The sequence below is a fragment of the Mandrillus leucophaeus genome, unplaced genomic scaffold (genome assembly GCF_000951045.1).
Source record: "Mandrillus leucophaeus isolate KB7577 unplaced genomic scaffold, Mleu.le_1.0 Scaffold760, whole genome shotgun sequence".
NCBI classification, from domain to species: domain Eukaryota; kingdom Metazoa; phylum Chordata; class Mammalia; order Primates; family Cercopithecidae; genus Mandrillus; species Mandrillus leucophaeus.
In genome coordinates, this window is record NW_012108253.1 from 555003 (window position 1) to 567555 (window position 12553).

The 12553-nt window shown below is 42.3% G+C and overlaps 3 protein-coding genes across 3 annotated transcripts in view; 1 reads left to right on the plus strand and 2 right to left on the minus strand.

Moving 5' to 3' along the window:
* Nucleotides 1-1393: 1393 nt before the first annotated feature.
* Nucleotides 1394-2473, minus strand: LOC105529320 (histone H2B type 1-F/J/L-like). Its single transcript, XM_011966430.1, has one exon. The coding sequence runs from the start codon at nt 2427-2429 to the stop codon at nt 2049-2051; it is 381 nt and encodes a 126-aa protein (XP_011821820.1). The 5' UTR covers nt 2430-2473; the 3' UTR covers nt 1394-2048.
* Nucleotides 2474-3419: 946 nt separating this feature from the next.
* The window catches only part of LOC105529366, a 49083-nt gene continuing 39949 nt past the window's right edge, over nt 3420-12553 (plus strand). The window contains exons 1-2 of the mRNA XM_011966493.1: nt 3420-3853; nt 8070-8172. Of these exons, the coding sequence (XP_011821883.1) occupies nt 3449-3853; nt 8070-8172 (508 nt within the window). The 5' untranslated portion in view covers nt 3420-3448. The remainder of the gene's footprint in view (nt 3854-8069; nt 8173-12553) is intronic.
* Nucleotides 7622-8068, minus strand: LOC105529328 (histone H4). The gene has a single exon (XM_011966438.1). The coding sequence runs from the start codon at nt 7980-7982 to the stop codon at nt 7671-7673; it is 312 nt and encodes a 103-aa protein (XP_011821828.1). The 5' UTR covers nt 7983-8068; the 3' UTR covers nt 7622-7670.

The window sequence follows — 12553 nt, forward strand, 5'->3', positions numbered from 1 at the left end:
TTTTTTGAGATGGAGTCTCTCTCTGTAGCCCAGGCTGGAGTGCAGTAGTGAGCTCTCGGCTCACTGCAAGCTCCATCTCCGGGGTTCACGTCATTCTCCTGCCTTGGCCTCCCGAGTAGCTGGGACTACAGGCGCCAGCCACCACGCCCAGCTAATTGTTTGTAGTTTTAGTAGAGACAGCGTTTTACTGTGGTAGCCAGCAAGGTCTCCTGGCCTCGTGCTCCGCCTGCCTCTGCCTCCCAAAGTGCTGGGATTACAGGCGTGAGGGAAACCGGAACTCCCATGTCTGAGCTGTATTAGGTTTGTGTGAGGGAAAAGTAGACTTTCATTTTCATTAACTAGTAACTATTTTAAGTTGTTACTTCCAGAGGTATCATATACTAACTCACACAGGTGGACATTAAAAAAACCTTTTATTAAAAAATTATTTGCATAAATATACAATATTTGCTGTCTTATAGTATTCTATATTTCAGTGAGGTCATACATTTTAGTAAAGCAATTCTATGAAATCCTTGTAAACCACTGATGAGACATGGCCAGATGAGAATATAAATGGGTAGCCCCTATTTGTAACCATAGTTCCATCAATATAGACTTGAACTCTGTGCTCTCTCCCTTCCTCTGTCATGGCTCTCTTGCTCTCTCCCCATCCCTCCTCCCTGGCCACTAGGGAGGAGGCAAGAATATCTACTTTTGAATTCCATGCTGCTGGCTCTTCTTCTGCCATCTCTTTTGCTCCACCCTCCATCCAGAACTGCCTCCAGGAACTTGCAAGTTTTCAAGATTATGTTAATTCAGCTTTTGCCAATTTAAATTCAGTCCCATCAAAAGCCGTTAAAAGAAAAACATGACCTTCAGACTTACGTTTCTTTCTTTAGTTTGTGAGTTTATTGTATAAATATCCACTTTAGATTTCAATCCAGGTAAAGGACAGGGATAGTTTCTATCTTTCTCACTGCTCTTTCCTAAGTATTTTCTGTAATTTAATAGGTTCTCAGTAAATGAATAAATTCAAAGTACTAGTCCATCCACCAGCTATTTTGAAGAAAAATTGAAGGTACATCTCAGACCTAGGTTCTTAAAATACTCTTCCCTTACCTCCTGCTACCCCTACATTTTATGATTCAAGAGAAATGCCCATGAGGGTGGAGGAATGTAGAGGTTTCAGTCTGTATTACCCTACCATTACAGTTGGTAATCTTGGTATTTAAAAAATCCACAGCAGAAGTTGTGTACATGGTTTTGCTGATTCCTGTTAGCGTTTTCAAGTTAAGACTCCCTGAGCCTGGCCTTTTTGCTGACTGCCAACCAACATTACCTAAAAACAAAGACACATTGTTGCCAGGCCTTTTAGTATTTATATTCTCTGCTCTACTTTGTCTTACAAATCTAAATTTTTTCAAAGACACCTAAAACCCCTCATATTACTTGCCGAATAACTAAAGGTTTATTCCATGGCATTTTTTTTCATTTTCATAGTTTGTCATCTAATCCTTATCTATCAAGAAATTTCAATTTTTCTCAGGTACTTGGTAAACTATAATATCCCAGTTGACATTAAATTCTAGGAGGCTCCCACAAAGATCACATTATGCTATCTAGAGTGGGTTCACTATCATAGGTGCTCAGTGTATTTTCAAGTCATCTTGAATACTCAAATTTACCAGCTCCAGACTGGACGTGCTGCTCCAAGCTGATTGCATCTAGGTTGCAAACTTAATTTTTGGTTCCTAAACTAGAACGTCCACTTTTCCTGCTGTGTCAAATTATCTGCTCAGCAATACAAGGCAAGGCTGAGGTGGGAAAACTTGCTTGAGTTTAACACCAGTAGCCTGGGCAATGTAGTTACACACCACCTTTATAAAGACAAATAAGCTCTAAAATCTTAGTGTTTAACAGAGGCACAGGATAAACTGGCAATGTAGAATTTTACCTGTATTGGCCACACTTCTCCCGTAGAATACAGCAGCACCCAGCATTAAAACTCTTAATTGAAATTGTTAAGTGGCTCTGAAAAGAGCCTTTGGGTTTGAACAGGCGTCCATTTACTTGGAGCTGGTGTACTTGGTGACGGCCTTAGTGCCCTCGGACACGGCGTGCTTGGCCAGCTCCCCAGGCAGCAGCAGGCGCACCGCCGTCTGAATCTCCCTGGAGGTGATGGTGGAACGCTTGTTGTAATGCGCCAAGCGGGAAGCCTCACTCGCGATGCGCTCGAAGATGTCGTTGACGAAGGAATTCATGATCCCCATGGCTTTGGAGGAGATGCCGGTGTCAGGGTGGACCTGCTTCAGCACCTTGTACACGTACACAGAGTAGCTCTCCTTGCGGCTGCGCTTGCGCTTCTTTCCATCCTTCTTCTGCGCCTTGGTTACCGCCTTTTTGGAGCCCTTCTTTGGAGCGGGAGCGGACTTAGCTGGATCAGGCATTGCAACAAAATGAAGGAGTAAGAATACACCCAAGAGTGGACGCTTAACTGCACAGCTGGCCGTTTTTGTAGGTCTTTTATGCAAATAGGTGCTTAATCATTCTCAATCCCTGATTGGACCAAATCAGCCAATAAAAAAGTTAAATTCAAGTCACTTTTCGATTGGATATTTATGCGAAACCTACCTTAAATCCTTTTCTACACCACCCGGGGGAAAAAACGTAGTTTTTCATTCAAAACATTAGAAAAATTAATGCCTTGTCAGTAACATCTAGCTATAAGTTATGTCTCCTTAGGTGCGAATTTAAACAGAAACAAAGACGGATATTATGTTTCTAGTTTCCTACCAAATTGCAGCTTCCGGTTTTAAAATTATCTATGAATAACTAATTTTAAAATGGAAATTACCTAAAGATTTACGTGTTTCCAGAATTATACCATCGTCTTTCTTTTATAATCTGATCAAGGTCGTCAGCATTCTTACAAAAAATTTAAGCTTTTTCGGTAATCAAAGGATGAACACATTTCAAGGGCGATGGGATTTTAATATATCCCCTAGGAACGGAGTGTCTGGAAGTGAAACCAGTGTTTGTTGAAAGGTTCAGAATATAAGGAATAGGGTACTTATATTAAAAATATTTCTTCAAAATAAGAATTAAAAAAAAAATATAAAGGACAAATTGAGCTGCACCAATCACTTTCAAACGCGGAATTTTCGAAATCGCTCCGGAACTGCAGAAAGTTCATTTCCGTCTGTCAAACATAATCCCAAAGTGATTAAAATAAAATCAATGAAGGTACATAATACAGGTAGGTACATAAAACATAATAAAATGTAAGGAACTAGGGGAGAAAAAGTATTTAGATAGGTTAAGGTTTTCTAAAATGAGACCTAGTAGCCGATCACAAGTCAGGGCGCGAAATTGGAAGATTCGGACCAATCAGAAGGACTTTGCTTTTATAAATAGGAGTAAGAACAACTGTTAGTTCCGTTGTGACCGTTGCTTGAAACCCATTCCTATGGCCCGCACCAAGCAAACGGCTCGTAAGTCCACTGGCGGCAAAGCGCCACGCAAGCAGCTGGCCACTAAGGCGGCTCGCAAGAGCGCGCCGGCCACCGGTGGCGTGAAGAAGCCCCACCGCTACCGGCCTGGCACCGTCGCCCTCCGTGAAATACGCCGCTATCAGAAATCGACTGAGCTACTGATTCGCAAGCTGCCATTCCAGCGTCTGGTACGTGAGATCGCGCAGGACTTCAAGACCGACCTGCGCTTCCAGAGCTCGGCAGTGATGGCGCTGCAGGAGGCCTGCGAGGCTTACTTGGTGGGGCTCTTTGAGGACACCAACCTGTGTGCCATCCACGCCAAGCGAGTGACTATCATGCCCAAGGACATCCAGCTAGCTCGCCGCATTCGCGGAGAGAGGGCATAAGTTGTACTAAGGGTGTGTGCCAACTTAAACCAAAGGCTCTTTTCAGAGCCACCAACAGTTTCAGTTGAAAGCGCGGTAGCACTAGGGAGTAACGTCTCCTGAAACAAGGAGCGTGGTGGGTTAGGGGATAGAGGGGGAGGACCCGTGGCTCTTCTAGCCTTTTTTCTCTTGGCCATTGTCTTCAAAATGGCCCGCAGCGGCGGCTCAGGCCTGTAATCCCAGCACTGTGGTAGCCCGAGGCGGGCGAATAACTTATACAAAGGTCAGGAATTCGAGACTAGCCTGGCTAACACGGTGAAACCCCCGTCTTCACTAAAAGTGCAAAACCAAAAAAATAAAATTACGGGCGTGGTGACGCCCTCCTGCAGTCCCAGCTATACCGGGGGCTGAGGCAGGAGAATCGCTTGAATCCGGGAAGCAGAGGTTGCAGTAAGTAGAGATCGCGCCACTGCACTCCAGCATGGGTTACAGCGAAACTCAAAACAGAAAACGGCTGTGTGCTGAGGCAAAACCAAAACTACAGGGAAAAAGGAAACAACTTGTGGACAAAAGTGTATGAAAACTTTATTTGTGACAGCATAGGGAGTTAAATCATTATCTTATTTTTTTTTGGCTTGCCCTGAGAGTTCATTTGAGACATCAACAGGAGAAACGGATACAAGTTAATATAATACAAATTTTACGTGGCACGGGAGTCTTCCAATTAAAACCCCAGGGTGCAGGTCTACACTATGCCCAGGGAAAACTGGGTTCAGGGAAATGTTACTGCAACCTTTTTTTTTTTTTTGAGACAGATTCGCTCTTGTCACCCAGGATGGAGTGCGGTGGCGCGATGCGGGATCCCGGCTCACTGCAACCTCCACCTCCCAGGTTCAAGCGATTCTCCTGCCTCAGCCTCCCGAGTAGCTGAGATCACAGGTGTGTGCCACCACACCCGGCTAATTTTGTAGTTTTAGTGGAAACAAGGGTTTCGCCATGTTGGCTATGGTTGGTCTGGAACTCCTGACCTTAGGTGATCTGACCGCCTTGGCCTCCCAAAGTGCTGGGATTACAGCACCGTAATCCACTGTGCCCAGCTCAATTTCTTGTTATTCTAGTTATTTAATCAGCCTAGCCAACATGGCGAAACCCTGTCTCCACTATAAATACAAAATTAGCTGGACATAGTAGCAGGCCACTGTAATCCCAACGACTAGGGAGGCTGAGGCAGGAGAATCACTTGAGCCTGGTAGGTGGAGGTTGCAATGAGCCGAGATCCTGCCACTGCACTCCAGCCTGGGCGACAGAGTGAGACTCCGCCTCAAGAAAAAAAAAAAAAAAAAAAAAAAAAAATCTAGTTATTCAAAATAATGCAGAAATAGGCTGTGATGGGATTGCTACTTTTATTGCTTGGAATTCCATGGTTTATCAAGTTTGTTTGTTTGTTTTCCCCACAAATAGTTGTTTGCACTCTTGACTTTTTGTTGTGGTGACGTGCTCATTAGGCCGTAATTCATTTATGCAGGTACCTGATTTCTTAGATATTGCTGACTCTGCTTCAAACACCCATGATCTTTAGGACTGTGTGTTTGGTGCATCCTAACTGCACAATAAAAAATCCACTATTATTTTGAACATTCTATTTTAGACACATCATTTATTTCCACTTAAATGTTCTTATTTAACTAGCTCAGCAAATATTTTGTATGATGAAAAAAGTGGTGCTTAGTCTGTATTTTGGCTTGTGCGCAAATTCCCTTTTTCTCGTATTAACGTTTATGGCAGTTTTCCCTGAGTTTCCTGTTGTACCAACCCCAGAAGACAGTCAGCCCTTGTACCTTCTGTCCACATGAGAAGAACAGGGCATGGAACCTCTGGCAATTTACATTATTTTTTTCTGGGCAATTCTTCATTGTTTAATTGTATAGTGCTTAATATAAGTGAACATACACTGAATGTATTGGTGTTTCAAAGGCAATGTTTTAAAATCCTTCGGTGTGCTTTACCAGTGTATTATTATTTTGTCTGTAAAAAACAGTGTGTGGCAATAAGAATTCGTTTAGCTACTGGCTGGTGAGGTGGCTCGTGGCTGTAATCCCAGCATTTTGGGAGGCTGAGGCGGGCGGATCACCTGAGGGCAGGAGTTGTCAAACAACATTTCTGCAATTGCCATAATTATTTTCATAATTTTCTGTATCCCTATAAAGTATGACATAGTGTTTACACAGTAGATTGACCGTTGACAAAAAAACAGAAAAACAAAAAAAACAAATGAGAAGCCACTTCTTCAGTGTGGTGAAAAAATGAAAATGTTAGGAGGCAGGATCACAGGAGATAACATGGTAGGTTGACAAAGCACAAGGAGAAACACTTTAGGTTATAAATTACCAGTACTTGAGATCAATGACCTGAAATCACAGTAAGTGCCCCAGCAAAGAATTCACTGGATAAGACAGAAACTTAGGCTTTTTTTTTTTCTTTTTGAGACAGAGCCTTGCTCTGTGCTCTAAGCCTAGAGTGCAGTGGCACGTGGTCGGCTCAATGCAACCTCAGTCTCCCAGGTTCAAGCGATCCTCCTGCCTCAGCCTCCAGAGTAGCTGGGACCAGAGGCGCGCACCACCACGTCCCCGTCTGGCTAATTTTTGTATTTGTAGTAGAGATGGAGTTTTGCAGTGCTGGCCCGGCTGGTCTCGAACTCCTTGAGCTCAAGTGATCCACCCGCCTCGGCCTCCCAAAGTGCTGGGATTACAGATGGGATTACAGACATGAGCCACCGAGCCCGGGCAAACTTTTTTTTTTTTTTTTTTTAAAGACATGATCTCTGTTGCCCAGGCTGGAGTGCAGCGGCGCCGTCTCAGCTCACTTAAATCTCCGCCTCCCCTGCTCAAACGATTCCTCCTGCCTCAGCCCTTGCAGATTAGCTGCGACCGCGGGCGTCCGCCACCACGCCGTGCTAACTTTCCTATTTAAAATTTTTTAGTGGAGTCGGAATTTCACCATTTTGTTTGCCCAGCCTAGTCTCGAACCCCTGAGCTCTAGTAATCCGCCCGCCTTTGTCTCCCAAGGTGCTGTGATTGCAGGCCTGAGGCACCGCGACTGGACACAAGTAATGGATTTTTAAGTTTACCAGTAATTTATCTGTCCACAGCCGCCCTAAGATCATTCAGGTTCTATGGCTAATAAATAACACTTAGGCCGGGCACGGTGACTCACGCCTCTAATCCCTGCACTTTAGGGAGGCCAAGGCGGACGGATCACCTGAGGTCGGGAGTTCCAGACCAGCCTGACCAACACGTAAAAAACCAGTCTGTACTAAAAATACAAAATTAGCCGACCGTGGTGGTGCATGCCTGTAATCCCTGCTACCCTGGAGGTTGGCAGGAAAATCACTTAAACCCGGGGGTGGTTGCGGTGAGCAGAGATTGCCCCATTGCACTGGAGCCTAGATAAGAGCAACTCCGTTTCAAAAAATGTAATGTTTAGTGTAGTTAAGTCGTAGCCATCTAATATAGGAATAAATTTTAGAAAACTAGTAATAAAACACCATACGTCACGAAAGATTGCTGGTATTCCTGAATCATTTCCACTATTTTTTTCCGTGGAGGTTTGAGTTTCTAATGTCCTTTCGCTTTTTGTTCTTAACACATCCGCCATTTTGGGAGTATCGCTGAAAACGGCTTTCAACTCAGCTACAACCCAATAAAGTTTACAAAACGAAACACAAATCGCCTGTATCTTCGCTGTTATCAGTTACAGCCCTTCGTGTGACGATGGAGGTGGCCCTGAAAAGGGCCTTTTATGGGTAAGCTGTTAAATAAAGCCGGAGTGAGGCTCAGCCACCAAAGCCGTACAAAGTGCGACCCTGGCGCTTGAGCGCGTAGACCACATCCATGGCGGTGACTGTCTTACGCTTGGCGTGCTCCGTGTAGGTTACAGCATCCCGGATCACATTCTCCAGAAACACCTTAAGCACACCTCGAGTCTCCTCATAAATGAGGCCCGAGATGCGTTTCACGCCGCCGCGTCGGGCCAAACGACGGATGGCAGGTTTCGTGATGCCCTGGATGTTGTCACGCAACACTTTACGGTGGCGCTTGGCGCCTCCCTTTCCCAAACCTTTACCACCTTTGCCTCTACCAGACATTATCGGAGATGAACACCAACTCTTATCTCGGCAACTTTGCTACTCACTGAAGCCCCTTATATGTCAATTATGCGGACCTTTTTGGAGACTGAATTTGAGGGGCGGGAACGAAACCTCTGTCTCCGCCTTTTCCGGACCTTACTGGGCGTCCCCTACGCTATTGCCTTGGGAAGGAAAGGGGGCGGTGAGGGTAGGGGAAATGCAACTTGATTTGACTCCTTCCCTCTTCCTTGTTTGGGTCTTGAGTGTAGGTTTTTGTGTCCTCTAGCCCAGTTTTTGTGGGCTCTCGAAGAACTGATGATATCTGTCTCTTAAAAGCCTTATCATTTGCAAAAAGGCAGTAACGCTACACTTGTCTACCAAATGGATAGAGAATAAAATTATTATTTATTTTGAAACAGTATCGCTCTGTTGCCCAGACTGGAGTGCAGTGGCGTGCTCTCGGTTCACTGCAACCTCCACCTCTTGAGTTCAAGCGATTCTCCTGCCTCAGCCTCTGGATTAGCTGCTACTACAGGCGCGCATCACCACGCCTGGCTAATTTTTGTATTTTTAGTAGAGATGGGGTTTCGCCACGGTGACCAGGCTGGTCTCGAACTCCTGATCTCAGGTGATCGGGGGACCTCTCTTGGTCTCCCAAAGTGCTTGGATTACAGGCATGAGCCACTGTGCCTGGCCTTAATTTATAAATGTGAAGATTCTTTAAAAATGTATTTTTACTAATTTTTTTTTGAGAGGGGTCTTGCTCTGTTGCCCAGGCTGGAGTGCAGTGGTGCTATCTCAGCTCACTGCAATCTCCGCCTTCTGGGTTCAAGCGATTCTCATGCCTCAGCCTCACAAGTAGCTGGGATTACAGGCATGCATCGCCACACCCAGGTAATTTTTGTATTTTCTCATTAAAGACAGGGTTTCGCCATGTTGTCCAGGGTCGTCTTGAACTCCTGACCTCAGGTGATCCACCCGCCTTGGCCTCACAAAGTGGTGGGATTACCGGCGTGAGCCACCACTGCCGGCCATTTTTATTGATTCTTAAAATGTAGCAATACTTCTTAAATTTGGCCAATCATGGGACTTAGCGTTTGGCAGAGACGTATACATTCGTTTTCGGCATTCCTAATAAAGAAAGACCTCTAGTAAGGGAAACCAATATTAAGTGAAGTTTCATTTTTACTGTTTCAACGTTTAATGCAATGTCTGAGGCCTAACGATAAGGAACCCCAGGCTTGAAGACATTATCCTCTAACAAATGGTATTGTATTGTTGGCTTGATTCTGGAGTCTCATTACCTTGCTACCTACCAGTGCTTTTATGCCACTAAAGCATACATGGTAAATCATGGTGAATAAAGATTTGTAAATTAACAAAAATAATACTAATAAATTCTGTGAAATACTGTCCTAATAAAAGATTCCTGAAGAAATGTTCTACAGACATAGGGTATGTGTAGTAGAAAGATTCAACATTAACTCTTACATTCTACTCCTTCACATTCATTGCCTCCTATATACTGCAGGGGCAACTTAAAAATTCCTTCTCTGCTGGTGCCTAAAGGCAGTGAGAAGATTATTCATTTTGTGCAGTTAAGAGTCTACTTAAATTTTGGCTTAGGTTCAGTTATCTGTAGGAATAGACACAAGGATCTCAAATGCTCTCCTTTTTGAGGTAGACACCAAACAAGCATCACTCATTCACTCAACAATTTAATGTTCACTACATGCCAAGAATGGTGTACAAATACCAGGTTTACAAAGGTAATCACATTTATTCCCTTAAAGAATTCAAAAGTTTAGTAAAGGGAAAAGTAAACTCAGGGTTAGGGGGCAGATATCAGACGAGCATACTTCTACTTACTCTTGAGTATTTAAGGGTGGAGCAGCCATATCCCAGCTTTACTGGCATCACTCTGAAGCTTGTTAGACACACAGAATTTCGGGCTTAACCCCAATTCAATGGAATTGATATTGCATTTTTAATGAGATTTCTAAGTGGGTGGTGGGTATGCTCTTCCAAGTTTGAGAATAATTGTTTTAAAGCTCTGCTGTCCTGTATTAGCCACTAGCAACATGTGCTCATTTTTATTTAAATTAATTTAAATTAAAAACTAATTTGTACACTTACTCTAGCCACATTAAGGTGCTCAATAGCCACATATGGGTAGTGGCTACCTATTGGACAGTGTCAATACAGAACATTTTTATCATTGCAGAAAGTTCTATTGGGCTGTATCTATGATAAGGGGGTTTCCTCTGAAGAGCTTCTAATCCAGTCTAGAAGGGAACACGGAGTTTGGTGGATGCCTGAGACATGTAAAAAGAAAATTGTAAGTTTGAGTGCAGTAGTGGCCTTTTTAGGAAATAAAATTAATACAATACTGTTGTACCTGAAGAGGAATTTCAAGGACGGTTATAATCGATGTGATTTCTCATGGACCTTCTGAACACATTCAATTCTAACACAAAGCCTTACTTTCTGTAATAGTCTATATATGCTTTCATCCGTTTTAATATTTATTCTACATATTTTCTTTTTTTGTTGATAATCTTTAAAATCTGAATTGCGTGATGCTTAAGCACTGTCTCACTGAATTGATCTAGTGAATACTACCTACAACTCTCACAGTCATTTACTGTGGTGGTGGTGGGGATAGGGGAGTTAACACAAAATGAAGAGAACACTGAGCCATAAGTTAGACAGCTATCATTTATCTAACTAGTTTTTCCTAGCTACTTTTTGCATCTATAAAATAAATATTTCCAACCATAGTGTAATGGGAAATCTACTGTTTTAGAATATATTCAGATTTAGGATTCCAAAGCAACACAGAACTCTTTTTGAGGACTACCAACGTAATAGGTGAAACTTTGCAGGACTTCAAGTTTACAGTCCATGGGGTGATCCAGCTTTCAGGAACCTTGTCCATGCTGCAATTACAGAGAAGATAAGTACCTAGGTCCCAAATTATGTAGCCCAGTTCCTTTCCTCTTTGAACATCTGGCGAAATTTGTTGGTGAAACTGAGTCTCAGTTATCGCCCTCCAGAAAGGGCAGAGATTAGTTAACCCAATGCCTTTTTACTTATTGAGACCCTAAGTAGCCATGGGAACCACTCAGTGTTGGACAAGAATGAAATGGTGGCATCTGTTAATTGACTATATCTAACAGGGTGAACAATTCCAACAATTATCCAACAAGTATTAAGACTACAATAACGATGAAAATAATAAACAGTAAACAATCAGAATTTTAGTTGTATCTTTACGTTTGGCAATATAAAGCTATGGTCCCAAAAAGAAATACTTATATTATGCTTGTGACTATCACTGTTAATAATGATATCCATGAAGATGCACTGTCCCTGCCTCCAGAAACCTATAAAATACTTCCCTACTGGAACTATGGGGTGCTACTAATCCAATTCTGTAAGTTTAGCTCTTTTATAAACTATATTTGTATTTTTGTGGTATATAACATGGTCTTAAGTCCCAGAGACTTGTTTTCAATACATGCAAGAGAGTAAATAATTACTTAATACAAGTGTAGTAATTTTTTTTTTTTGAGAAGGAGTTTCACTCTTATTGCCTAGGCTGGAGTGCAATGGTGCTATCTTGGCTCACTGCAACCTTCGCCTTCTGAGTTCAAGCGATTCTCCTACCTCAGCCTCCCAAGTAGCTGGGATTACAGGTGTGTGCTACCATGCCCAGCTAATTTTTGTATTTTTAGTAGAGACAAGGTTTTACCATGTTGGTTAGGTTGGTCTCGAACTCCTGAACCTCAGGTAGTCTGCCCACCTTGGCCTCACAAAGTGCTGGGATTACAGGTGTGAGACAGCCACTGCATCTGGCCAAGACAAGCTAAGTAATTTTTTATGAAATTTGTTGAATGAGGAAAGATGACATCTTTAAAGTTGATTATTTTATCTAGGGTTTATATGAAAAAATCTTCTAATCACTATTGAGTGTAGGCCAGAATAACTTGATTTTTTGAAATGAGTATTTTTGTCAGAGGAAACATAAGATCAAACTACTTCTCTTGTTTCTTTAACAAACATAGGAGTTCATTTCAGCATCTGATTATTTGATGGAGAATATTAATGTGCTTAATTATCCAATAATAACCTAATTCCATCAGCTGTATTGCAAACTAACAGATAAGGAATGATAAGAAATAGTGAAGTTACTCATGTTTGCTCTGAAATATTTGTTCAGCTCCTCAGGTGGACATATTCAACCTGTTAATTTAGGGTGTGACAGCTTAGTTCGTATTTTGCGTGTAAAAAGCCAAGGAGAATGATGAAAATTTAGAAAGTGATTTAAATAAGATTGTTTTCTTTCTAAACCTTGATGCCCACACTTGCAATGTTGAAAGTTTGTATTTTATTTTTTTAAAGTGATTCTTACCAGTTATTCAAACAGTTTGTATACAGAGGAAGTGAAATTTGTATTATATGATTTCAAAATATAAAAAATGTACAAAATTCTATGAGGAATATTAGCAAAAAAATAGTGTCTTTCATTAAATTATTTATAAAGTGATGGGACACGAACATGTACACAAGCTCTCAATGCTCATAGT

Excerpts from the sequence above, each read along its gene's own strand:
- LOC105529320 (XM_011966430.1), bottom strand. The coding sequence starts at position 2,429 with ATGCCTGATCCAGCTAAGTCCGCTCCCGCTCCAAAGAAGGGCTCCAAA.
- LOC105529328 (XM_011966438.1), bottom strand. The coding sequence starts at position 7,982 with ATGTCTGGTAGAGGCAAAGGTGGTAAAGGTTTGGGAAAGGGAGGCGCC.